Source organism: Vanacampus margaritifer, chromosome 6 (genome assembly GCF_051991255.1).
Source record: "Vanacampus margaritifer isolate UIUO_Vmar chromosome 6, RoL_Vmar_1.0, whole genome shotgun sequence".
Taxonomy (NCBI): domain Eukaryota; kingdom Metazoa; phylum Chordata; class Actinopteri; order Syngnathiformes; family Syngnathidae; genus Vanacampus; species Vanacampus margaritifer.
Genome location: NC_135437.1, coordinates 3,718,058 through 3,745,413, shown reverse-complemented (window position 1 = coordinate 3,745,413; position 27,356 = coordinate 3,718,058). Strand labels below are relative to the sequence as shown.

At 40.1% G+C, this 27,356-nt stretch overlaps 3 protein-coding genes across 9 annotated transcripts in view; 1 reads left to right on the top strand and 2 right to left on the bottom strand.

Annotated features, from left to right (window-relative positions):
- nup93 (nucleoporin 93) overlaps nt 1-23,127 on the bottom strand; it is a 60,579-nt gene extending 37,452 nt beyond the window's left edge. For both annotated transcript variants that reach the window (XM_077568876.1, XM_077568877.1), the window contains exons 1-3: nt 22,981-23,127; nt 19,786-19,968; nt 19,403-19,520 (exon numbers count right to left, since the gene is read on the bottom strand). In XM_077568876.1, the coding sequence (XP_077425002.1) occupies nt 19,403-19,520; nt 19,786-19,964 (297 nt within the window). In that variant the 5' untranslated portion in view covers nt 19,965-19,968; nt 22,981-23,127. The remainder of the gene's footprint in view (nt 1-19,402; nt 19,521-19,785; nt 19,969-22,980) is intronic.
- Nucleotides 295-11,998, top strand: LOC144053768 (uncharacterized). Of its 6 annotated transcripts, none has more exons than XM_077568571.1 (8): nt 295-320; nt 9,646-9,748; nt 10,603-10,636; nt 10,808-10,911; nt 11,035-11,301; nt 11,488-11,581; nt 11,710-11,777; nt 11,886-11,998. In XM_077568571.1, the coding sequence occupies exons 2-8, from the start codon at nt 9,650-9,652 to the stop codon at nt 11,973-11,975; spliced, it is 756 nt and encodes a 251-aa protein (XP_077424697.1). In that variant the 5' UTR covers nt 295-320; nt 9,646-9,649; the 3' UTR covers nt 11,976-11,998. The 6 variants fall into 6 exon arrangements, with proteins under 6 accessions (XP_077424697.1, XP_077424694.1, XP_077424698.1 ...); XM_077568568.1 differs by lacking the exon at nt 295-320 and adding an exon at nt 8,871-9,113 and having other exon boundaries at nt 9,649-9,744; XM_077568572.1 differs by lacking the exon at nt 295-320 and adding an exon at nt 8,871-9,113 and having other exon boundaries at nt 9,649-9,748.
- Nucleotides 23,128-25,134: 2,007 nt separating the features above from the next.
- steep1 (STING1 ER exit protein 1) lies at nt 25,135-26,513 on the bottom strand. Its single transcript, XM_077569618.1, has 2 exons — nt 26,335-26,513; nt 25,135-26,020 (listed from the first exon to the last, which is right to left on the bottom strand). The coding sequence occupies exon 2, from the start codon at nt 26,009-26,011 to the stop codon at nt 25,334-25,336; it is 678 nt and encodes a 225-aa protein (XP_077425744.1). The 5' UTR covers nt 26,012-26,020; nt 26,335-26,513; the 3' UTR covers nt 25,135-25,333.
- Between the last annotated feature and the right edge of the window lie 843 nt (nt 26,514-27,356).

Below are 27,356 nucleotides of genomic sequence, written 5' to 3'. Positions count from 1 at the left end.
CATCCGCCCTCCTTCCTCCCTGTAGGCAATTACAGTAATGGAACCCCCCCCGGTTGATGGCTTCCGACATCCTGTCTTGAAATGAGGCTAATCGTGCTCTTAAGGGTCATGTTTAGTTAATGAAGGGCTTCTGAGGCACATGGGTGGGGAGAGTTGGGTAGGGGAGCACACAAAGCAAACATGTTACTCTACACACCAGTTGTAGTCACACTCATTCACAGAGGCATATGGCATAGTTATATGCAAGCCAGCACAAGCTAGTGGCAAGCTGCATCTGCCGCACATGCACATTCATTCATAATCCGGGGAAGAGTGTAAGAGTGAGTAGCCGACACATACAGAAAGCAACGCATCTCACTCACATGCAGACACACATACATCCTGTGTAGCTATGTTCATGTAGCGCTGCAGACACTCTGTGCTCAGCCAAATAGATTAACTGCCATCACTGCTAAAGGATGAGTGTGTATGTAAAAAGCCGATGGGGGTGGAGGTGGCGAGGGCACAGGAAGCGAAAGGATGCAAATGGAATAAAAGGAACACAATCATGAAATGGAAAGAGGGTACATGAAAAAGAGTCGGTAAACAAGAGAATGGTGAGGACAAAGATAGAGCAGCGAAAAGTGAGATGAGGACACAGCGATGCAATGAAATACGGTGGGACGCCATTTTTCCCCACAAGCAACGCTCTCAGCATTCCACGCCTTATGTTTCACTATTGGGTGCTCCATATTTCCTCGTTTCTCTTTGTTCCTCTCTCATGTTTACTCCTTTGTATGCCACTAGTACATAATTCGAGGGCACAGAAAAGTAAGCAACAAAAGCAATACATCCATGACAATTGTATTTTCATCAAAATTTCTGATAGCTTTTGTAAATCTAGCTATTGGGAACATTCAGCTGGATCCCGTCAGAAAGAGTGCCAATCCCTAGGTAGACATTTCACTGCTGCTGTTGTTGATGCAGCCGACTAGAGTTCTGGCCATAAGCTGGTTGATGCCATACATGGTCGCAAACACTGAACCAATTGGTGGACACCGGCATTGAGGGATGTCATCAAGCTGAAGAAGGAGCTCTAACATGTATTTTTGGTGAGGCAGCCTAAGTGTACTGACAGGCCAAGCGCAATGCAACTCTGGTGGTGGCTACATCAAGGTTTGATGAAGCTACAGGCTATGGATAGTGACTTGTGGATGGCTTTAAGGAAATTCTGCTCCGCCATCATGTGTCTAAGGCAGGGGTGTCAAACTCATATTTGCTCAGAAGCCACATGGAAGAAAATATATTACCAAGTGGGCCGGATCAGTAAAATGATGGTATATACAGTAACTTCAAAACAATTGCTGACAATTATACGCAGATTTTTGCTATTTGCAGGTCTGCCCTAAATTGCGGGGTGCAACTGCAAAATATATTGTCCCAAAAAATAACATAAATGCAAATGGAACGCGGCAGCACTTTGCCTGTATGAGTTCCGGACGTGTTGTAGCTACCTGTTTTGCATATTGTTCACAGAATGCATTGTGTGGAACAGTTAATAAAGTTATAAGGATGTTAATCCTTGTTATATGTGTTTGTAATACCAGGAATTGAATGTGTGTCGTATTCAGCAGCAAGTTAATGTTGGTTGATTTAGGTTGGTCTATGTTTTTTTAACAAACCCTAAGTTTAAGTCGCGTGTAAAATAATGATGTCTAAAGCAATTCAGTGTACAAGTCGGACTGCTCAGCTGAGGATTTCTTATGAAATTACAAATGTATATGCATTAATTGTGGCCAGATGAGTAATTGCTCCAACATTACATTACTTTTTTTTTACTTTACAAAACCATCTCACGGCAGGATTAAACCTCTTTGTGGGCCTGATCCGGTCCGCGGGCTGTATGTTTGACACCCCTGATATAAGGGTTATGCCACCAAATATTAAATGCAATTCACTTTAAGTTAATTAACGTAATAATGTTCTAATATTTTTGCTAACTTAAAGTGGGTGGGTTTATATTTGTCAACTGTAGGCATGTGAAGACCTTTGAGACTTTTGTGATCAAGGGCTATATAAATAAACTTGACTTAATACAAAAAAGTGCTCACATAATTTAACACATCTAAAAATGTAAATACCATGAAGAAAAAGCTGGAATTCTGAACGTTTGTCTATTATTCATCTTTTGATCAGGAAAAAAATAAATAAATAAATTGACCTTTCTGTTCCAATACTTTTGGAGGAGACTGTATAAAATTATGAATTTTGTTAGGTACTGTTTTAAACAACATTGCTAGGGAGTGGAGAGTGTAGGGTTTTGTTTTTAAGCGACTACCTTGTTCACCTGTACTAACGTGACATTTCAGCTGCTGAGACTACACGCTTCACTATTTCATCCACAGTTAGGCCTACTTATGTATTTATGAATTTCGTTAAGTATTATTTCAAATCAGGCTCAGTGCAAGTTCAGGCAGGGCCATGACAACTTGGCCCATGAAAGGCTTAATATCAGACCCTGCCAGAGTCTTTCAACTTGTGTACGGTAGATGTGAAATCACCGCACTATAATGTAATAATAAAAGATAAGCTGCAAATATTGTTATTCTACCCAGGAAATGGGTTTATTATGGGACTGCTTGCGGAGCAAGCAGGCACATATTGTTATTCTACCTAGGACAGTGGTTTATTATGGGACTGCTTGCGGAGCAGCAGCGCAGCTGCTGCTTGCGAAGCAAGCAGGCACATATTGTCATTCTACCTAGGACAGTGGTTTATTATGGGACTGCTGAGCGTAGCAAGCAGCACATATTACTATTCCTAGAAAAAAGGGTTTATTATTATGGGACTGCTTGCAAAGCAAGCAGGCACATATTGTTATTCTACCTAGGACAGTGGTTTATTGGTGTTATTATGGGACTGCTTTGCGTAGCAAGCAAGCAGCACATATTACTATCCTACAGAAAGGGGTTTATTGTTGCGTAAATTATTATGGGACTGCTTTGCATAGCAAGCAGCACATATTACTATTCCTAGAAAATTGGCTTATTATTATTATGGGACTGCTTGCGGAGCAAGCAGGCACATATTGTTATCCTACCTAGGACAGTGGTTTATTATGGGACTGCTTGCGGAGCAAGCAGGCACATATTGTTATCCTACCTAGGACAGTGGTTTATTATGGGACTGCTTGCGGAGCAAGCAGGCACATATTAGTATTCTACCTAGGACAGTGGTTTATTTTTGTCGTTTTTCTAGTTATGGGACTGCTTTGCGAAGCAAGCAGGCACATATTAGTATTCTACCTAGGACAGTGGTTTATTTTTCTTGTCGTTATTATGGGACTGCTTTGCGAAGCAAGCAGGCACATATTGTTATTCTACCTAGGACAGTGGTTTATTTTTCTTGTCGTTATTATTATTATGGGACTGCTTTGCGAAGCAAGCAGGCACATATTGTTATTCTACCTAGGACAGTGGTTTATTTTTCTTGTTGTTATGGGACTGCTTTGCGAAGCAAGCAGGCACATATTGTTATTCTACCTAGGACAGTGGTTTATTTTTCTTGTTGTTATTATTATTATTATATATTATTCCAGCGAATTTTTCCGCTAAAATGCGGCCCGTACCGTACATCGCACCGGCACAAATGAGGTATCAAACGATGCGGCTCGATCTGACTCGCTGCGCTATTATTTTTCTAAGAATTCCCAGTTACCTTGGCGACGCTATTCCCAAAAAACTCCCAAATTAACTCCCCATTGGGAATGAATGGGAAAAAAATCACACTTCAAGCACCTTTTTCCAAGACACGCTGCGCGCGCATACGTTATCCGACCGATACGAATTTTAGCTCATTTTGTAGGAATTTTTCCCATCTTTAGCTCAGTGTCGAAATCTTTTTTAAGGAATGAAAGCCCCCCCCCCCCTGTTCGGGTTCAAAGACAGTGGCTGAATTAGCTTTCTCACACACTCTGTTGGCTAATTAGCCATCCAGTGCCGGGAACCAAATAATGTATAACAAAAAATAACACTTCAACTCGTCACCACTGCCACAATCTTTTGTCACTAGACGTCAAATTCTCACATTTTGTAGTCACGAGTGTCTTCTTTCAGACAAACTAACTTTTATTTGGTTAAGGTGTCATTTAGTACCTTTATTTTCCCTTTAAGCTCGGACAAGTCGGACCATCTCGCCTATCTCTGCCATGTTAATTTCAGGCGCCTTCCTCTCTCCATTTCTGATAAATCATAAGTTTTCAACCTGCTCTCATTTGGTCATTTTTTATCCGATTAAGAAAATGAGAACATGCTCGTGTTCCCCAAACCCTTGCCGTTCTAACGAGCCCTTTCTTGAATCTGTATCTTCAACCGTTAAGTCGCGAGAGGCTTTTGTTGAAGGGGTGCTTCTCTCATTCAATCTCAATGCAATGTGGGTGCGTGACGTCACTTCAACTCGTCACCATGGCAACGATCTTTTGTCACTAGATGTCAAATTCTCACATTTTGTAGTCACGAGTGTCTTCTTTCAGACAAACTAACTTTTATTTGGCTAAGGTGTCATTTAGTACCTTTATTTTCACCTTAAGCAAGAGAAGTCGGACTAATTCGCCTGTCTTGTACATGTTAATTACAGGCGCCTTCCTCTCTCCATTTCTGATAAATCATAAGTTTTCAACCTGCTCTCATTTGGTCATTTTTTATCCGATTAAGAAAATGAGAACATGCTCGTGTTCCCCAAACCCTTGCCGTTCTAACGAGCCCTTTCTTGAATCTGTATCTTCAACCGTTAAGTCGCGAGAGGCTTTTGTTGAAGGGGTGCTTCTCTCGTTCAATCTCAATGCAATGTGGGTGCGTGACGTCACTTCAACTCGTCACCATGACAACGATCTTTTGTCACTAGACGTCAAATTCTCACATTTTGTAGTCACGAGTGTCTTCTTTCAGACAAACTAACTTTTATTTGGCTAAGGTGTCATTTAGTACCTTTATTTTCACCTTAAGCAAGAGAAGTCGGACTAATTCGCCTGTCTTGTACATGTTAATTTCAGGCGCCTTCCTCTCTCCATTTCTGATAAATCATAAGTTTTCAACCTGCTCTCATTTGGTCATTTTTTATCCGATTAAGAAAATGAGAACATGCTTGTGTTCCCCAAACCCTTGCCGTTCTAACGAGCCATTTCTTGAATCTGTATCTTCAACCGTTAAGTCGTGAGAGGCTTTTGTACAAGGGGTGCTTCTCTCATGCGATCTCAATGGAATGTGGGGCGCGTGACGTCTCCAAGTCAAAAATGTATGTGCTCTTAAAGTGACAGTGACATATTTTTAGATTATGGTTAACTTACACATTTCTTGACCGATTCCAGTCATTTAAATTTTAAACTGTTCAGCTCATTTACATTTTTTTTAAATACATTTTCAGGGACAGTGAGATACTTTTAGTTGATGTTGATTATAGTTAACTTCCACATTTCTTGAGCGATTCCAGTGGTTTAAATTTTAAACTGTTCAGCTCATTACCAAAGAGTCAGCAGTCCCATTCAAAATTTCCGCGGGAATTTTTCTAGTTATTATTATTATTATATATTATTCCAGCGATTTTTCCGCTAAAATGCGGCCCGTACCGTACATCGCACCGGCACAAATGAGGTATCAAACGATGCGGCTCGATCTGACTCGCTGCGCTATTATTTTTCTAAGAATTCCCAGTTACCTTGGCGACGCTATTCCCAAAAAACTCCCAAATTAACTCCCCATTGGGAATGAATGGGAAAAAATCACACTTCAAGCACCTTTTTCCAAGACACGCTGCGCGCGCATACGTTATCCGACCGATACGAATTTTAGCTCATTTTGTAGGAATTTTTCCCATCTTTAGCTCAGTGTCGAAATCTTTTTTAAGGAATGTAAGCTCTCCCCTCTGTGCGGGTTCAAAGACAGTGAGCAAACAGCAGACAAATAGCCTTCTCCCATTGTTGTGTATTGCAAGTGCCAGAGTGGAGCAATTAACTTTAGAGTGGCGGGAACAAATAAATGTACTTCCAAAAGTTTCACTTCAACTCATCACCATGGCCACAATCTTTGCTCACTAGACATCAAATTCTCACATTTTGTAGTCACGAGTGTCTTCTTTCAGACAAACTAACTTTTATTTGGCTAAGGTGTCATTTAGTACCTTTATTTTCACTTTATGCGAGGACAAGTCGGATGAACTCGCCTATCTCTTCCATGTTAAATTCAGGCGCCTTTCGCTCTTCATTTCTGATAAATCATAAGTTTTCAACCTGCTCTCATTTGGTCATTTTTCATCCGATTAAAAAAATGAGAACATGCTAGTGTTCCCCAAACCCTTGCCGTTCTAACGAGCCATTTCTTGAATCTGTATCTTCAACCGTTAAGTCGTGAGAGGCTCTTCTTTGAGGTGTGCGTCTCTCATTCAATCTCAATGCAATGTGGGTGCGTGACGTCACTTCAACTCGTCACCATGGCAACAATCTTTTGTCACTAGACGTCAAATTCTCACATTTTGTAGTCACGAGTGTCTTCTTTCAGACAAACTAACTTTTATTTGGCTAAGGTGTCATTTAGTACCTTTATTTTCACCTTAAGCAAGAGAAGTCGGACTAATTCGCCTGTCTTGTACATGTTAATTTCAGGCGCCTTCCTCTCTCCATTTCTGATAAATCATAAGTTTTCAACCTGCTCTCATTTGGTCATTTTTTATCCGATTAAGAAAATGAGAACATGCTCGTGTTCCCCAAACCCTTGCCGTTCTAACGAGCCATTTCTTGAATCTGTATCTTCAACCGTTAAGTCGTGAGAGGCTTTTGTTGAAGGGGTGCTTCTCTCATGCGATCTCAATGGAATGTGGGGCGCGTGACGGCTCCAAGTCAAATGTGCGTGCGTGAATGTGCATGTTTCTTAAAGAGACAGTAAGATACTTTTAGTTGATGTTGATTATAGTTAACTTCCACATTTCTTGAGCGATTCCAGTGGTTTAAATTTTAAACTGTTCAGCTCATTTACATTTTTTTATGGACAGTAAGATACTTTTAGTTGATGTTGATTATGGTTAACTTCCACATTTCTTGAGCGATTCCAGTGGTTTAAATTTTAAACTGTTCAGCTCATTAATAATCCAAAAGTTTCACTTCAACTCATCACCATGGCCACAATCTTTGCTCACTAGACATCAAATTCTCACATTTTGTAGTCACGAGTGTCTTCTTTCAGACAAACTAACTTTTATTTGGCTAAGGTGTCATTTAGTACCTTTATTTTCACTTTATGCGAGGACAAGTCGGACGAACTCGCCTATCTCTTCCATGTTAAATTCAGGCGCCTTTCGCTCTTCATTTCTGATAAATCATAAGTTTTCAACCTGCTCTCATTTGGTCATTTTTCATCCGATTAAAAAAATGAGAACATGCTCGTGTTCCCCAAACCCTTGCCGTTCTAACGAGCCATTTCTTGAATGTGTATCTTGAACCGTTAAGTCGTGAGAGGCTTTTGTTCAAGGGGTGCGTCTCTCATACAATCTCAATGGAATGTGGGGCGCGTGACGGCTCCAAGTCAAAAATGTGTGTGCGCTCTTAAAGTGACAGTGAGATATTTTTAGTTTCTGTTGATTATGGTTAACTTCCACATTTCTTGACCGATTTTTGTCGTTTAAATTTTAAACTCTTCAGCTCATTTACATTTTTTTAAATACATTTTCAGGGACAGTGAAATACTTTTAGTTGATGTTGATTATGGTTAACTTCCACATTTCTTGAGCGATTCCAGTCGTTTAAATTTTAAACTGTATAGCTCATTTACAAAGTCAAATGTGTGTGCGTGAAAGTGCATTTTTCTTAAAGGGACAGTGAGATATTTTTAGTTGATGTTGATTATGGTTAACTTCCACATTTCTTGACCGATTCCAGTGGTTTAAATTTTAAACTGTTCAGCTCATTTACATATTTTTAAATACATTTTCAGGGACAGTGAGATACTTTTAGTTGATGTTGCTTATGGTTAACTTCCACATTTCTTGACCGATTCCAGTGGTTTAAATTTTAAACTGTTCAGCTCATTACCAAAGAGTCAGCAGTCCCATTCAAAATTTCCGCGGGAATTTTTCTAGTTATTATTATTATATATTATTCCACGATTTTTCCGCTAAAATGCGGCCCGTACCGTACATCGCACCGGCACAAATGAGGTATCAAACGATGCGGCTCGATCTGACTCGCTGCGCTATTATTTTTCTAAGAATTCCCAGTTACCTTGGCGACGCTATTCCCAAAAAACTCCCAAATTAACTCCCCATTGGGAATGAATGGGAAAAAAATCACACTTCAAGCACCTTTTTCCAAGACACGCTGCGCGCGCATACGTTATCCGACCGATACGAATTTTAGCTCATTTTGTAGGAATTTTTCCCATCTTTAGCTCAGTGTCGAAATCTTTTTTAAGGAATGAAAGCCCCCCCCCCCTGTTCGGGTTCAAAGACAGTGGCTGAATTAGCTTTCTCACACACTCTGTTGGCTAATTAGCCATCCAGTGCCGGGAACCAAATAATGTATTTGAAAAAATTTCACTTCAACTCGTCACCATGGCCACAATCTTTTGTCACTAGACGTCAAATTCTCACATTTTGTAGTCACGAGTGTCTTCTTTCAGACAAACTAACTTTTATTTGGTTAAGGTGTCATTTAGTACCTTTATTTTCCCTTTAAGCTCGGACAAGTCGGACCAACTCGCCTATCTCTGCCATGTTAATTTCAGGCGCCTTCCTCTCTCCATTTCTGATAAATCATAAGTTTTCAACCTGCTCTCATTTGGTCATTTTTCATCCGATTAAAAAAATTACAACATGCTCGTGTTCCCCAAACCCTTGCCGTTCTAACAAGCCATTTCTTGAATCTGTATCTTGAAGAGTTAAGTCGTGAGAGGCTTTTGTTCCAGGGGTGCGTCTGTCATACAATCTCAATGGAATGCAACCAATCTTGATGATAGTTGGATCTAGTCTTCTCTCTTTTCCCTGATTGGTTCGTTTTCTGCTTGTCTGTGCTGTGGCCAATGAGAGACGCTTTAATGACACCAATTAGAAGTTTCTCGAGAACCTACTCCTCCCATTTCATCTCGTCTGAGGTAAGTTGCAAGGCAATTGTTTGTAGTCTGGTGAATAATGCTAAATAAGTGTGATTTTGCAAGTTTTCCCCATCCTAAACTACATCACGTTAATACTGGCGATGTATTGAAACGTATTTGATGTGTTTGAACGTTATGTTGCTGTTTTAACAAGATTGGAAAAGTTAAGTGCTAGAGATGGTAGCCTACATGCTAGCTGCACCTGCTAGCGCTAGCAAAGAGCTAGCAGATGTTACATTAAAGTTTTAATGTGCAGTAAAAAAAAAACTAAGAAAAGTTTGAGTAGGCTCTAAATCTCAATTGTGTACATCTCTCGTTGCTACAATATACAGTAAGGCTTTTGTCTCGTCTGTCGTCGACGTGGGGGGGGGGGGTTTGAGTGGCGTGTCGACGGTGTAGCGAAGCGGCGCCAATGAGGGATTTCGGAAGTGTACGCTTTTAATGCTTCATACACATCTGAGATTAAGTACAAATTTGATGTTGAATCTTTACTTTTGACTTTGTCATGGCAAGTTTTTTTTCTTTGCTGTAGCAGCATGCCGCGGAAGGGGAAGCGTTCAGAGGCAGCCAAGCGCCAATGGAAGAAGCTGGACCTTGCTGCTCTGGAACTGAGGCCAAACAGCGCACCCCAGCATGTACTTTACCTCTATTGAATTCTTTGTTAATGTGCAATACACAATATTTCAGGCTACAAATATAGAATCAGGCAGAAAAATTAGCTTAAAAGGCTTGTGTAAAAAGCAGTCTGTTTATGCAAGACACTCATTAGTAATGTTAAAAAATCCTTTATTAAAAATGGACTACCAACGTGTTTAAACACAAGCTTGTCTTCATCGGGGCACAGTTTTACGAATATAGAGTGTATGACATGTGATTTGTGCAGTGCTTTATTCATGTCAAAATAATTCTGAATAGAATTTTGATGAAGTCTGTTTTCTACAAGATTTCAAATATTCTAAGAAGTTTTCAAACTACTGATGTCTAAAATAAACTCACTAACATTGATCAAAAACTTGTGAGATGCCTATCCTGGACACAGATATTTCACATGTTATATTTAATAACTGCAGACATGGTCTATTGCATGACTGTGGGAGGAACAGTTGAAATGATAATGTCAAGCCAATAATTGTTTTAACACTTGACAGTAGTTGGAGTACATTACATTTATCAGTAGATGGTGCTGTTGTGAAGTTAGGCTGGTACAATCTGCTGCCTTTTTGCTCATGTATTTGATCAGAAAATTCTACCAAATTTGATCAATTGTGACTGTATTTCAGACACAAACAAAAGTATCAGTTAAGTCCTTGAATCTCTTTCGTGATTAATAATTTCATTAATAAACCTGGCCTGAATTAACATCACTTGTATGTAGAAAAGACCTGGTCAATTTTCATTGAAACTAACTTAAGCATTACAACCTATGTTTGCTTTTTACTCTGCATTAAGGTGACTGCACATGCCTACAATTGTAATGTCTATGTTTTAGGTGTCCTCTGTTGGTGCCAAGGCTCTGGTACCAGGTCAGTCATCATTTTATTTTAATTGCTTCTGCAGCAGTTTTACAATCGATTATTTTAGAAATTCCAATATTTTGCAGGTTCATATACACTCAAAGTGTAACTTGTACTGTGCTTTGTCAGCAATTTAAGTTGTGAGACTTGACATGGTATTCTGTGTGTGCATCATTTTAGGCAGAGGCACTGGCTGGCGCCACAGAGTTCGGGAATGGCCAGTTTCAACTGTGACTGGGCGGAGGCACAAACTGGTCATTCCATCACTGAACCAGGACAACAAGGTATGTTTTATAATAAACTGCCTGTAAAACAAATTAACCTTCATTTGTCTTTTTTTTTATTTTTTAAATACTTAAAAAAAAAAAATTTCAATTACTTCTTCTTTTTTTTTTTTTCTTTAATAGTTTGTCCTGGTTGTTGGTGACTCCCACCTGCGAGCCATTGCCGATGGGGTTGTGAAGCTGCCGGAGGGACATTTCTCTTTTGGCGTGATGTCCACCCCGGGTGCCAGTGCCTCCGAGTTGCGTGCTGAGGTGCTGAATGCTGTTCTGCCTCGGTCACCCGAGGCGGTCTGCATTTTGGCTCCCAGCAACAACTTGGGCCGCCCCATCGCTGAGGCAGCGGCTGACTTTGGCCAGTTCTTGCGCACCGTCTGCAGCCGCTGGCCCAACGTAAGTTCACACATTTCCTTCATATAGTTCATACATTTACATTTCAAGTATGTACTTGCATGATATGTCAAATATGTTCTGTTTAAAATACATTTCAGCCTTTTCCCGTAGTTAAGCAGTTGATGAATATTAATGAAAGTTCATCTTGCTCCAGATGTATATTTTACTTTTTTAAACTTTGTGCAGGTTGTTGTCCTGGACTTCCCCCCTCGTCTGACCGTCGAGCTGGCCCAGCAGGACCTTTTACGCCAGGAGTACCACCGGGTGGCAGCAATTATGGGTACGTTCCATGTTGAAAATTGTTTTCACACACAAAGTTCTACTTTTCTTTACGTCACCTCCTGCTCTGATTTTTGTGTCTCAGCGGGACTCTTGAACTAATAATGTTTATTTTCTTTGTTACTGTAGGTATTCGCTACCTATCTGTTGCTGGCCACTTCCCGCTGTCACAGCTTCACTTGTGGTGTAGAGACGGGGTAAGTACATTAGTTGTTGCAAAAAACAAACAAACATTTTATTAGTGCTCCTCCTATCAAAAGTATGTTTGCAGATATATAATATTTATTTCTGATCATGTCTGGAAGGTACACCTCAGTGACAGCGATGGGATGCCGGTGCTTGCGCGGTTGCTGTGGGATGCTGTCAACATGCGGATGGAGAGGACTGCTTTCTGATAAATCATAAGTTTTCAACCTGCTCTCATTTGGTCATTTTTTATCCGATTAAGAAAATGAGAACATGCTCGTGTTCCCCAAACCCTTGCCATTCTAACGAGCCATTTCTTGAATCTGTATCTTCAACCGTTAAGTCGTGAGAGGCTTTTGTTCAAGGGGTGCTTCTCTCATGCAATCTCAATGGAATGTGGGGCGCGTGACGTCTCCAAGTCAAATGTGCGTGCGTGAATGTGCATGTTTCTTAAAGGGACAGTAAGATACGTTTAGTTGATGTTGATTATAGTTAACTTCCACATTTCTTGACCGATTCCAGTCGTTTAAATTTTAAACTGTTCAGCTCATTTACATTTTTTTATGGACAGTAAGATACTTTTAGTTGATGTTGATTATGGTTAACTTCCACATTTCTTGACCGATTCCAGTGGTTTAAATTTTAAACTGTTCAGCTCATTACCAAAGAGTCAGCAGTCCCATTCAAAATTTCCGCGGGAATTTTTCTAGTTATGGGACTGCTTGCTTGTCATATAGCATTTTAACACACTCTGTTTGGTAATTAGCTAGAGTGCCGGGAAGCAACAAATCTCTTGCCAAAAGTCAAAAGTTTCACTTCAAGTTGTCACTATGGCCACAATCTTTTCTCACTAGACGTCAAATTCTCACATTTTGTAGTCACGAGTGTCTTCTTTCAGACAAACTAACTTTTATTTGGCTAAGGTGTCATTTAGTACCTTTATTTTCACTTTTAGCTCGGACAAGTCGGACCAACTCGCCTATCTCTTCCATGTTAAATTCAGGCGCCTTTCGCTCTTCATTTCTGATAAATCATAAGTTTTCAACCTGCTCTCATTTGGTCATTTTTCATCCGATTAAGAAAATGAGAACATGCTCGTGTTCCCCAAACCCTTGCCGTTCTAACGAGCCATTTCTTGAATCTGCATCTTGAACCGTTAAGTCGTGAGAGGCTTTCGTTGCAGGTGTGCGTCTGTCAAATGTGGGTGCGTGACATCACTTCAACTCGTCACCATGGCCACAATCTTTGCTCACTAGACATCAAATTCTCACATTTTGTAGTCACAAGTGTCTTCTTTCAGACAAACTACCTTTAATTTGGCTAAGGTGTCATTTAGTACCTTTATTTTCACCTTAAGCATCTTGAACCGTTAAGTCGTGAGAGGCTTGGTGCGTGACGTCTCTCTCCAACGTGTTAGTCCAATGCGTGTGCGTCAATGTGCATGTTTCTTAAAGGGACAGTAAGATACTTTTAGTTTATGTGGATTATGCCTAACTTCCACATTTCTTGACCGATTTCAATCGTTTAAATTTTAAACTGTTCAGCTCATTTCCATTTTTTAAAATACATTTTCAAAAATAACACATTATTATTTTTAATTTTTATTTTTTCTATTAAATGTAACGGATTGGCAATTGATTAGGTACACCCTGGATTATCGCCACTCTGCCCACCCAGGGGGGCGGCCATTTTGGCCAATTAATTAGGTACACCAAGGATTCGCTCCCCTCCGCCCACCCAGGGCGGAGGCCATCTTGGCCAATTGATTAGGTACGCCCAGGATTCTCGCCACTCCGCTCGCCCAGGGCGGCGGCCATCTTGGCCAATTATTTAGGTACTTCAAGGACTCTCTCCCCCTCGCCCACCCGGTTCGGCGGCCATCTTGGCCAATTGATTAGGTACGCCAAGGACTCTCTCCCCCTCGCCCACCTGGGTCGGCGGCCATCTTGGCCATTTTACTACTATTAAAATTACTAAAACTACAAACAATACTTATTATGGGACTGCTGTTGGTTGCGAAGCACGTATCAATATCCACCCTAGAAAAGTGGTTTGACACAGATTAAGAGGTAAAGTACACCAACATTTGGCAAACGGTTCAGCGCATGCTTTCCACCTTGCAAGAGTCAGCAGTCCCATTCAAAATTTCCGCGGGAATTTTTCTAGTTTATATTACAGCTCTAAAATGATTTTTTTTTTTTTAATATTTGGGTAAATGTAAAGAGCATTTTCCCCCCAGCGAACACAATCTATTTTATTCAATCATTCATTCTCCAAACCGGACAAAATGAATATTTAGCAGAGAAGAAACGTGTACCATCATCTTTTGTTAACATCCTTCTTCTGTTCTAATTCTTCTTAGTACATCAAAATGTCCCATCACTATTTTTAGAACAGTTCCACTCATGTTGTCCTGATGGAACTATTTTAAGGACAATGCAAATGTACAATGGCAGAGCAAAAACATGCCCAATTATAATCAAACAGCGCCAATAAACTAACCAACTGCACAAATGGCATACAACTAGGGTTGGCCGGTAAAACGATAATACGGTATCCCGGGGTGTCCAAATATGGCAACGGTGTCCCTTTCAATACCGTCATTTAATTAAAAAAAAAAAAAAACTGCAGCGTATAATGACCTATTGTGATATTAACTCTTTCACTGCCACTGACGTTTAAAGACGTCAAGTAAAAACCTACGCTTCACTGCCAATGACGTCAAAAGACGTCATCCAATGATTTTTTTTTTTTTTTGGAAACGGGTAGAGGAAACCCTTCCGCATGTCTGGTGAAAGTTTCAAGTCTGTCTGTTGTGCCTAATGACTATTTTTGGCCCCTAGAGGGCAGCGATGACTCTCTTTTGACAAGATCGGGTGGGCGTCAGTAGAGGCGGAGCTAGAGCGTCGAGCAGGAGATGAGAATGGAAGACAAAGGAAAAATGGCGGCCGGTCGCGAGGAGCTCACACCCGAGACGTTTTTTTCAAAGACCAAAAGCATCGCTGAAAAAGCACATTGTTGACGACAATGATCATCATCGATGATGAAGATGAGGGTGACTCCGTGGTTGGAAAGCATTGACGCGGCAGTAGAAGACGTTAGATGGAGCTAGATGGAGGAGGGAACGGGCAATGGCGAGCGTTTGCAAGCAGCTCTACACTTACAAGACGAAAGGCATCGACCAATGCTAAAATAGTACATTGATGACGACGGTGATCATCCTCGATGATGATGAAGGTGAATCCGAGCTTGACGGCGAAATTGGAACCGCTGACGCGGCGGCTATGACGGTGTCGTAACGCGGAGCGCAACCGAGCATGCACAGGCGGACATTCGATCGGACGACGGAGAGTGCCCCGAGTCCAATGCATATTCATCGGAGGAAGTGTGTACAGTCTGCTACTTGCTTTTTATTCCCCGGAAAAAAAGGCCGTCAAGAAAGTGTAACGTTTGCACGCAAAACGGACAAATGTGAAAGTGAAAGTAAACTGTTGTGCGAGTCCTGGCGTCTCCTTGCACGCAGGAGAGCGTTACAAAAGGAAAAACTGTATTTGAAACATCCACATAATTGTAAGTAGTACCACAGTTGCACACATTTGTAAATAGTTTGCGAAATTGTTTTGTCAAATTGTTACACTGTTGAATGGAAAACGTATTTTGCAATCAAAAAACACTTTTTCATTGTTGGTGAAAGCGTTTTACAGAAGTAAAGCACTATTTAGGTGTTTGTGGCATCATTCATGGACAAAAAGAAGTGTACAATTCACTAGAGTGCATGAAATAACATCGTTTCACAAAAAGCTCTTTTTCTCCGTTTTTTGTTTCAAAAGAGAGAATTTCGGTGAAAGTAACCATTTTCTATTGTTGATTACTGAAGAACGGAATAAGGTAGAAACAAACTTTTTTTTTCTGATGAAAGCTGAGAGTCCAATCTTTCATTTGGTAGTATGTGTGTTTCCATAGTCCAAACACAACATTTTCTGTGGACCTTGAAAGATCACTCAAAATGCTTAAATCGGCTGGCAGTGGGGACAACCCGTTTCTGAAAACGTCTGGCAGTGAAAGAGTTAAACATAATTTTTTGGATAACTCGACATTTGCAGTTGTGTTTTCAAATACTATAACAATGAATATTACTATAAGAGTTTAAAAGTAATAGTAAGCTGTTAGTCATGTGACAGTCACATGACCGCTCAGACGGAGTTAGACAAAATTACCAGTCAGCACAGCTCGGTTAAACGGTCCTTTAAAAAGAAAAGAAAAAAATGCAACTGCTACAATTTGGCAGAAAATGTCGATGCAAAATCTGTATGAGGACTGTAACGGTGTGAGATGGAATTTACTTCGTATCTCCGGACTCATCCGAGGAACAACGGGGTAGATGCCACAGACTTCCGGGTTTTACACATCAGCGCCGTTTCCGGCCACGTTCCAACACTCGCACCCCCACCCCTGCGCCCCCCAAACGCGCGCTCCCGCCGATGAGCAGGAGCATGCAGGGCGTCTCAGCTCTCTGAAATGCTTCAGACACTGAGACAGACGCACTACACACTCGCAGCCTCGCACCCGTCGACGGGAACGCGCAACCGAGGAGCATAAAGGCGAAAGCGAAAGTACTGGCCCACACGTCGCAAACCGGAAACAAAAACAAAGCTGATGTGTGAAAACCTGGAAATCGGAAGTGCCGCCTCCTTCATGGCATATACCCCATATCCCCCGCTCACTGCTGCAAAGAGATGAGTTTGTCGCAGAGTCCACAATTAGTTTACCAACTACCGGTACTATTAAGTCCATATGACCTCCAGAAGCGCACCACAAAGCGCTTTTATTTCGTTTTTCGTCCATGGACACACATCAACCGAAGACCGCAGCACGATTGTGAGTAGGCTATCTGTGTGTGCTCTCCCTGCGTATGTCGCGTAGATGTTGAGTGTGCGCCCACAGCGGTGCCCCCGAATTTTAAGCTTAGGGCACCCAAAGGGGTAGCGGCGGCACTGGGCAGGACGCCAATAAACGATATTAGGAGCCGATATTCATTTTCACTAAAAGGGAAAATACTGGCATCAAAATTTGAAAAAATAGAAACTCTAGCTCTAAAATATTTTGAATTTTTAAGCATATGTTTATTGAGCAACTCCAAACATACGTTTTTTTATTCCAACCAAAAGGTTGTATTTTAACCTCGTCTGTCCATTACTTGTGAATTTAAACACTGATTTATGTGGTGAGGACGTACTGCAGAATACATTTTCTTCTGATGAAGTGTTTCAATATAGTGGAATAGTGTAGCACAAATCCAGGGTCAATCAAACTTTGCATCCAGTGCACCAAAAACGCTCAAGGAAAAGAGTGAAATTTGATCAAGGGGTCTGAGGAATATGAAGATAACATCTAAAGTTCAGATAAATAAACTAAGATAGCACTGGCAAAGGGTAGAAATCAGCAAATACTGGAGAACTACCAGTAACTAAGCAGTGATTCCTTGACTTATAATGCATCAGATTTATATAACGCTTTTCTATCCAATTAGACACTCAAAGACGCTTTACAATGGAACGGATACATTATTCTTGCACTCACACATTCACACTGGGGTGTGTGATAAGCTACTTAAGTAGCCACAGCTGCCCTGGGACAGGCTGACGAAAGAGTGGCTGCCAGTGTGCGCCTACGGCCCCTCCGACCACCACCAAACATTTACACATTCCATACACCAGTGTGATCAGCACTGGAGGCAATGTGTGTGACGTGCCTTGCCCAAGGACAAAGGACATGACTTGGGGAGAGCGGGGATCGAATAGCTGACCTTCTGGTTACTGAACGACCGTCTCTACACCCTGAGCTACGGCCGCTTAATTTAACTTAATCCATGACCATATGCTTGTAACTCAAATCACACATCAGCTTTTCTCATTATGGAAAAAAAATAGTAATAAAATAGAATGCAAGGAAATAAGCAGTTTTTCCTTAATTGCAAAAAAAGGGTGTGTGTGTGGGGGGGGGGGGGGGGAATCACTGAACTTTAATCTTCTTGTTTTTTGCACTTTCTTTCTTTCTCTAAGATCACACTCACCTGCAGTAGCTTCTCCATCTTTTCATGGAGAGGTCTACAACTTCAAAATTGTTTAAACATGCTTGGCTGGCATTAAAGTCACATTAGCAGAGCAAAGTCAAGGGGGGAGCCACTTTAGTGACAATAAATGAAATCACCTCCAACCCAACAGCTGGAACACCAACAGGTGCAAGCTGTGTTGCCATGTTTGACAGTTACCCAACCTTTTCAAAATCAACATTAATTTAAATGAAAGGAGACTTTAATGTGGGTATTTATTTGCCTGTTTGTCGCGTAATGTTCATTATGTTGCAGAATATAAACAAATATATTGACTGTGTTTTCATATGGTTCTACATTGCCGCTAGGCATGGGCCAATATTAGAATCTGACAGCATGATAACAGTGAGCAAAAATATCACGGTGTCACGGTATTAGTGAAGTGGGCATCTCGGCGGCACGGTGCATTATGGGTAGTGGCGTGGTGCATTGTGAGTAGGCTAAACTACCATACGGTCATTGAAAATGAATTTGATCCAATGGAATGAGCTCTGATTTGTAACATTTCAACTGCTGGAAAGTTGCTGTTTTTTTATTTAATGTATTTTAAACATGCATAGCATGTGGTTTACTGATTTTGGGAGGTTGACTTGCAAGCTTTCAAGGTGTACAGTTATGCAAAGACTGTCACCACTCTAATCTCCAGCATTCAAATTACGGCTAGTTTGGGAGCCTCGCTTTTTTTTTCCACGCATGCGTTAACATAATGCGCACCTCACATATTACGTTATTAAAATTACAGCTCTAAAATGTCCACTTCAGAAATATTTGGCTAAATAAGAACAGCATTTTTTTCCATTCAACACAATCGATTTCACTTTTAAACATAATATTGAATATTATATATTATTATATTATTAAGAAACATGTACCATGTTGAGTTTAAATAAACATTGCAGTTGGCCTTACTAAGGAGCCATGCAGCAAGCAAACAGACCAATGCAACAGTCAAAAGCGTCATATTTTGGTCATACACATTTGCCAGTACAATGATGTTATATAGGATCAGACATATTCAGTATTCCGGAGGGGTACATTTTCAGTAGTTCGTTAAGTTATCTGTTGTTCTACATTTGTTCCACTGTTGACTCCAAAATGCTGTAATACATTTGTCTGTTCACCATCTTTTTCGTTCAGTTTTAAAATTTCACTTAATCTTAATTAAATGTTGAAGTACTTTCTAGCTACCTAATTTGTCAGTACAGATGCTTTAAAACTGGCCATTTAAAAACTATGTAAAGTTGTAAAATGGATGGATTTTTATCTTCATAGCCGAGTACTGCCCAGCGTACTGCCCCCAGTGACAAGCAACTGGACCCTTTAAAGATGCAAATTTAGCAGCTTTTTTTCTGACAGTGTTATACACCCCCCCCCCCCACACACACACACACACACACACGCACAATTTCCATTCAATATATGTGGTGACTCACATTAAAAACTGCTTAAGAGGTTAAGAATCATGTGTACCCAGCTCTAGCACTAGAGCAAAGTGGGCACACAGCTCTCTTAATTGAATCTTACTTGTATGTCAGTGTCTTTAACTGGCTCCAGGGGTTCAAAGGTAGTAGCCGCACTTAAAGTCTCCAGTCGCTGAGAAATGTGGAAGACGTCAAAACCTCTGGAACCGAGGAGGATAGACCTGAATTTTGGACAAAGAAATTGTCCATGAATTAATCTGACAGTGGGATTCAACAACTTTGTTAGACATCGCAGTGAAGTCTGTGGGTGCGGTGCCAGTCAGCCAAGTTAAAATTAACCTAAAACGTATCCTATTATAGAGTAAAATTATCTGAAGTGTACAAGTTATGCAGAAAAACATGCCAGAAAGCTCATGAACATATCAGACAATCTCAAAAGGTCATTTAACTACGTTTAAAAAGTTTATATGCAGGAAAATTCCTTACGCCTTTACATCGGCAGCATCCTGCGATGTTCGGGTGAGCGTGCGTGATCGAAGTCTCTCCCCTGCCTGTTGGATCTCCTGAAGGTTCCTCTCAACATGCGGCAGCTCTGACACGGCCTCCGTCTCTGCAGCCAGCTGCTCAGCCTGCTGCAGCAGATCCCCAAAGCCCTCGATATCCATGCCTCTGAAAGAATGCACAAAGACAATACACGACATTAAATAGAAAATAACAAAACTAAGTTGTTTTATTTTAGAATATCCATAATTATCCTCATTAGGGTCACGATGTTGCAGCCTATTCCAACGGATTATATGGAGGAGGTGGGGCAATTCATTGACAGACAATCATAATTTTTTTTTTGAATGTGATTAACTAATTGTACATAGGTGGGAATGGAGACTGCATTGTGCCATGCAGTTGGCATGTGAATGTGACCAGTGACAGTCAAGGTGACCCGGCCACTCGCCCAGTGTCAGCTCATGAAAGTACCCTGAATGCACCATGTTGCTTTTAGCAATCCTGGAGCGATTCAATGTAATTCTGCCATCCCTAACCATCTTTCAAGCTTTTTAATGACACTCCAGTTGCCGTTAAATTTAAAACTAAACACATGATAAGGAGCGTTACATACAGTGTATATTTAAATACAAAACATGCTTTATTTTTAAAACATCTTAACATCTCATGTGTCTTTAACACAGCTTAGTACTAATGATAAAGTAAATGGTGGATCCCATTCAAATGCTAACAGGAAGTTAGCATAGACTTAGACACGGCAGTGTTAGTCCTTCAAATAATGAATATTCACACACACAAATCCTGTGGAAACGCACACAAGGCTTGAATTTCATATATTTATAAGGTTATGTTATACTTGACAAAAAGAATAGTGTTCAAGAAAAAAGCATTCAACGTGAAGGGATGAATGGGCGTAAGGCTATGATCATAGTTTTGAGTAGTTGAGTTTTAGTAGAAAAAAATATTGAGTTTTAAAAACAATGAATAATAGTTTTATCAATCGTGATATCAATCTCAATCAAAATAGTCCTGATTATTATTTTTCCCATAACCGTCCAGCCCTATTACAAACACGTTGAACTTTTTATATTTGTGATTTATTTCCATCCAGAATGTCTTAAACTTGCTGTGTTGCAGGTTGTATCGCTAGGAATAATTCAAAGCCATATCTGCAGTTCTTCATTGTTCCTCGTGAAAATAAAAAGAGAAAGAAATTGCTGAAAGCGATCAATCGAGGAACAAAAGAAACAGACAGTAAGTACCATGGCATACTACATACTTAAAGTTTGCATCCAACATTTTATTCTGTGTGATTGGCCTCATGAAAAATAGATGTTCGGTTTTCTGTTCTGTTTCGTCCTTGGCAATTTGATGTGTTCAGAGTTTAAAAGATGAAACACTGTGTTGTACTTTGTCAAATTGCGATAAGATTATGCGACTGTGTGCCATTTTGAGTAACACAAGTATTGTGTATGACTATTACAATTAATCGAAATTCAATTATCATTTCAATTGTTACACTCCACAATTACAAAATCAGCAATAATCGTAAAAAAAAAAAGATTTAGTGATGCTAATTTTGAGTTGTTCAAATTTATACATTTGCACCTTTTTTCAATTTTAAAATAACTAATTATATACATTTTGTTTCATCCAAAAGTAACTTGCATAATTACAGTGTTCCAAATTATTTTATTTGTCTTAATAATTTTTATGTTTAAATATTTTCTTGTTTTGTACCAGAAAAATAAATGATCGTCTTAACCGTGATTTCAATTATTGCCAAAATAATCGTGATGAATATTTTCTTCAGAATCGAGCAGCCCTATCTATATATGATGAACAGTAAGTTGAAACTTCCTTGAGTTTGATATTGGACTTACTGGTTGCATTTATTTTTTTAATCTTATCTTTTTATTGTTGCTGGATATTTGTTCTGATTTTTTTTGGGGCTAAGTTTACAAGAATCCCCTATTATTTGCAGTGGCGGATACAACTACATAATATAATTTTGCAAGAATACATTTTATTGCACAAAAATTAGGACGACACAACAAAATATTGAATTAAATAAAAATAAACATAATATCAGTGCAAACACTAGAAAATCAATATTTACATGTTTTGTTAAAAAAAATTAAAACATAAAATCAGGGCTCACTTCCCTTTAGTCTTTGTATGGGTATATTTCCAAGCCAATGCACGCTGATTTTGAGTTTTATCCCTGTATCATGATAATCATAAACCATGCAGAATGAATTTTGATGACAAAAATAGGCAAAACAGAGCAAATTGTGGTGACGATATGTACAAGCGCTGGCCCCATTTTCAAAATGGCCTGCCACACAACATCACGTGATCGCGAGTCCTGGAACTGCACTCTATCTGCTTGCATGTATCCAAAAGCTGTCAAATTGATTAACCTTTATTCTGTATCCTTTTAACATTCTGGCGTGTTTCGTGTTAGTGTTGATTATATTGTATACAATGTCTGTTTTCTATTGTTTCCCTACGTGTTATGTATACTGTTATAAAGTTCATTGTTTAAAAAAAAAACTGGAACTACACTTCATGTAATTAACAGCAAGGTAACAAATTAACATTGCAATAACATAATAGAAAATGTAATAAATGCAGTACTGTATTAAGCTTTAATTAAGAGTAACCAACTACAATGAAGGATTGATTGCATTATATCTACACAGCTACTGTAGCAGGGTCTTAAGGATTGTGTTGCAACAGGACATCACAAACTTGGCTCAGATGTCAAATTAAACTTTACATTAGCCTTCATGAGAACTAAACCTTTGCAAGCCGCAGTGCTGTAATAAAAAGTCAACAACGTGCACCGGTAGCTCCTTTGAAACTGGGGAAACCTGTCAACACGCTGTCAAATCTCGCGCACATTGCTATCAAATTAAATTGGCACTAGTTAACACAATGCTAAAAAATGGTATCAAGACCAGCTATTTATGCCTGACCAAAACATCAAATCCGGTGCCACATTGACTCGTTTTGATGGGTGGGTTACTTCAAGCGGGTTAGCCTTTCAAAGGCATATCACTGTTAGCTTGCAGGCTAATGCTAACTCACATGGACTAATAATGGCTCAAGTTCCATATACTTGTTGGACGTTTTTTTTTGCACGTAGTTACATGAAGATTGCCATTTCTTTACCTGTTTGAGACGAATTGGAGTCTGGACTCTTTAGAACGTACTGTTGGGGAAAAAATCGCTCGTAAATACCATGCACACTCGCAGTGTATGTTATTTGCCCCGGCACTTCAACGGACAAAGCTGATTGGAGGAGGCAGCAGACGTACCGGATATCACACTTGCTCGCCTTCCTCAATGGACAGTATTTGAGCTCGACACTCTACCAACTGGTCTAAATCAGTACTCCAAGAGACTGGCCAACAGTTGAGTTTCAACTGGAGTTTGGGAAACAATTATCGCAAAAAACACACACCATTATTTTATATTATTTAAGAATCTGAAGAGAAAATAGCATATTACTTTAAGAACATTCCCAGCAACATTTTTTATTAGACCGGGAGTGTCATCTATCTAGCTTAGTTTGTCACCAGACGGAACTAGAACTGGCTGCTCTGTGCAGTGTGTACAGTATTTTTAGAATATCTGACATGGACATGGAAAACTGCCCATACCGTAAGGAAGAAATGCCAGATATATTTGAAACAATGTGTAGTGGTTGTTTTTGCTTTTCAATGTTAACTGCAGCGGCACGGTGGGTGACTGGAGCACGTCCGCCTCCCAGTGCAGAGAACGGGAGATCGAGTCCGGGCTTCGGCCTGGCTGGGTGGAGTTTGCATGTTCTCCCCGTGCTTGCGTGGGTTTTCTCCATGTACTCCGGTTTCCTCCCACATTCCAAAGACATGCACGACAGGTTAATTGAACATTCAAAAATGTCCATAGGTGTGATTGTAAGTGTGGGTGGTTGTTCGTCTCTGTGTGCGCTGCGATTTGGCTGGCAACCCGTACAGGGTGTACCCTGCCACCTACTGCCCGAAGCCAGCTGGGATAGGCTCCAGCGACGCTTGTAGGGATAAGCGGTTAAGAAAATGGATGGATATTAACTGCGAAATGTTTTTTTTCCCATAATAACATCAAAGTGAGCGCCTGCGACCCTTGTAAGGATAAAGTGGTTCAGGTAACGCCTCCTTGCGGATAACTGTAGTAACTAAAGTAAAAGGTCGCATACGCTCTCGAAGTAGGCTACTCATCAAAGTTTTTCCAGATGTGTTTTTCTTTTGAGGTATTTTTTTAGTCACTATAAATATAGCCAAGAGTTCATTTACCCTTGTAGGTTTTTTTTATTTTATTTTTTTATTTGACATTCAAACAAAACAAGACAAACAAACTCCTAAGCTTTTACTTTTGGTACTTCCACCACCATTTAGAATTTGCAAATTAGTTAAAAAATTACTCACCCAAAAACATTTTTTATTTATATTGAATGAATGAATGGTTTATTTCGGCTCCATACATAACATAGAAGCAAATTAATAATCGAAAAACGAAGAGGCTGAAGCACCAGGCTTATTATTGCCTAATCACTCCAGTCACCTGAATCGCCTAGAATTACGAAAGCAGAGCGAAATAAATACATAAGCATAGTAATAAATAAGTCACCTATCTAATCATTAAGAGGCCTAATATAACACTACACTCACATTATAATTCCTAAATGTTTTACATGCTATCAATTGCAGTATAAGCATTAATTATCCTACTTTTTTTTCTTAAGTACACAGTTTCAACACATCAAGTCTATTCCTCAACTTTACACCTAAAACTGAAACACGCCTATTTTATATTGGTCCTCACTTAACATATTTCAAACATAAATAAAGCCTTAAATGATAGTTTTCTTCTCTAGATGTAAAGACATTCTGAATACAAACAGGTAGGCTATTGTTCACTACAATAGGTACACCAGAACCCCCAACCCAATCTTCCGCCACCGCCCCTATAAAACAAAACGGCACCCTTAAGAGTGGCCTTTTATTGTGGGCAGTTTGAGGAACACACACTTTTTTTTTTTAACTGTATTAGGTTAAGTGATTAACATTTACATACAACTGGTGTCCTCGGGTTATGATGATCATCTATCACCAACCTACACTAACACAATTGTGAAGTCATAATTACAGTCAAGAATTTGTTGAAAAACACCAAATACTGGTAACTGAGTGTGCTTTCTCATGCCACGTGTTGACATGTAGTTGCAATTTGTGGTTTAAGCACTCATTGCTGCAAAAACATCTGTGCCGAGGTTTCATTTTGAAAAAAAATTCACCCCCAAAAAAGTGGTGTTTGAAAGGACAATGCAGTTTATTTGGTCAAAGTACAAAATAACATCTAGACATCTTAGAAACAGTATGCACAGAGAGAATATATTCACTACTGCACACACACAGTGTCCAGCCATACAAAAATAACATTTTAAGCAAAACGTCCACCAAAGCCCTTTTTTTTTGTATGTTCACAATGTTTCATCAGGTCTCCTCTACTTGAACTGATTGTCAATGAGGGTGCCCTTCATTTTGGCCCTCTTGGCCTCCAGCTCAGCCAACTCTTGCAGCCTCCTCTTGCTCATGCCCTTCCTCTCCAACTGCTTCTCGATCACTTTGGCGTTCTGGGCGTAGGAGTCGGCCACCTCCCTGGCCTCGATCTCCTCCTCCTCTTCGTCGATGGTGGACACGGTGACGGAGCTGAACTTGCCCATGTCTTTGGTTCGCTTTGTCATCATCACGCGGACCTTCTTTGGAGCCTCGGGCTGCTTTTGACTGTAGACACTGGTGTTACCGATCCCCTGCCCAAATTTGACCACAGCTCCTTCCACGACGAAGGTGGCTTGGGAGTTTTTCTCCTGGTGCTGGTAGAAGAGCAGCAGGCCGCACTTGCCGCACTTTTTGCGGTATTGCCTCTCGATGCCATCGGCTCTCTTGATGTACGCGTTTTCGTCCTGCTCCACGTTGCAGAACTTGTGCGCGTGCTTGACGACGTCGATCACCCGGGCTCGGTCTCGGGGCCTCATAGGGAGCTTTTCCAGCTGGCAGTCCAGGACCAGCACCATTTGGCCGCACAGGCAGTAGTAGACATGGAGGGGCTTCTCTCCGTCGTCGTATTCCTCTCGGTCTCGCGTGTCCGAGCACACAACACTTCTAGACACGACCTTCGGCATCTTGATTTACTGTTTAAATACAATATTTTATGTTGGTAGTGCGCTATTGCTTAACCGCCATGGCGTTAAATAACAAGTAAACGTCACGGACTTACATATAAACACACAAGAAGCTTAAAAAATCACTTCCGGTGTGCGGCATTGTAATATTACCTACAGGGAACGAAAGTTAGCAAAGTCCAAATGTTCCTAAGTTAGCCAACTGCCTTCCAAACTGTTATTATTATTGTTAGTAGTAGTAGTAGTAGTAGTAGTAGTAGTAGTATGTTTCAGGTGCACATTTTCTACGTTTTAATAACGTTTTATGTACTTTGCACACTTACCCATAATCAGGACATTTTTTTCCCATTCTTCTCATCAAAGTCAGCAAACACCAGAAAATCTGATGGCTGTAGTTTTCAAATTCTTACTGAGCCACATTTTACCTTAGAGAAAAATGCAAACACAAATGTAACAAAAAGAGGGAAAACAGGTTCATTATGAGAATTTGACCTTTCGTAAAAGCCCCGCCCCTCTCAATTGACGCTTCCGGGTCCGACATCGTCCCTCAGCACACTTAAAAGTTTTTTTTTGTTTTTTTTTACTGTACACTTAAAATGTAAAAGAACTTACCAGAGCATGTCAGTGTGTGTTTTTAGGGCAATACAAGTGTAATATCCTCCAGATCTAGGCAAAGGGGTTTAGAGTATCCCACTAGTGGAAGGATATATTCATAATATTAAAGGTATGGTCCTACGGATTTCTGTTGCTGTTTGTATATGGAGGTAAATATGGTGCAAAACTAACTTGTAAAAAAAAATGTACCTGTAGAAAAAAGTCTAAATTTGTATCTGTAAAAGTCGTGATTTGTACCTGAAAAAAAAGTGTACCTGTAAAAAAAAATTTTGTATCTGTAAAAAAAATGTGTACCTGTAAAAAAAAAATAATAATAATTGTGTGTAAAAAAATAAAAATTGTATGTGTAAAAAAAACTGTGTACCTGTAAAATACATGATTTATACCTGTACAAAAAAAAAGTACCTGTACAAAAAAGTGTCAATTTGTATCTGTAAAAGTTGTGATTTGTACCTGTAGAAATGACAACTTGTAGTCGCCACTGGGAGTCACAAGTAGTTTTTTGCTGCTGTCCAGTCACGTGAGTTTTGCACCACATATCTCGCTACAAATGGTGCAAAACTGATTTGTACTTGTAGAGCACCGTGATTTGTACTGTAGAAGAAGAGGGCGGGCTCTGGAGGATTTGGGCGGGCTAAAGCTCAACCTCATTGGTTGAGCGAACGACAGTGGGTTGAACTCAAATGACGGCACGTTTTTATCATTAATATGCACAAATCCGAAATTCCAA

What these genes read in the sequence shown, in the direction of transcription:
- LOC144053768 (XM_077568567.1), top strand. Translation starts at nt 9,042, where the DNA reads ATGAGAGACGCTTTAATGACACCAATTAGAAGTTTCTCGAGAACCTAC. An exon ending in CCCATTTCATCTCGTCTGAG is followed by an intron (nt 9,114 to 9,645) that starts GTAAGTTGCAAG and finishes TCTTTGCTGTAG; the next exon opens with CAGCATGCCGCGGAAGGGGA. An exon ending in TGCCAAGGCTCTGGTACCAG is followed by an intron (nt 10,637 to 10,807) that starts GTCAGTCATCAT and finishes GCATCATTTTAG; the next exon opens with GCAGAGGCACTGGCTGGCGC.
- steep1 (XM_077569618.1), bottom strand. Translation starts at nt 26,011, where the DNA reads ATGCCGAAGGTCGTGTCTAGAAGTGTTGTGTGCTCGGACACGCGAGAC.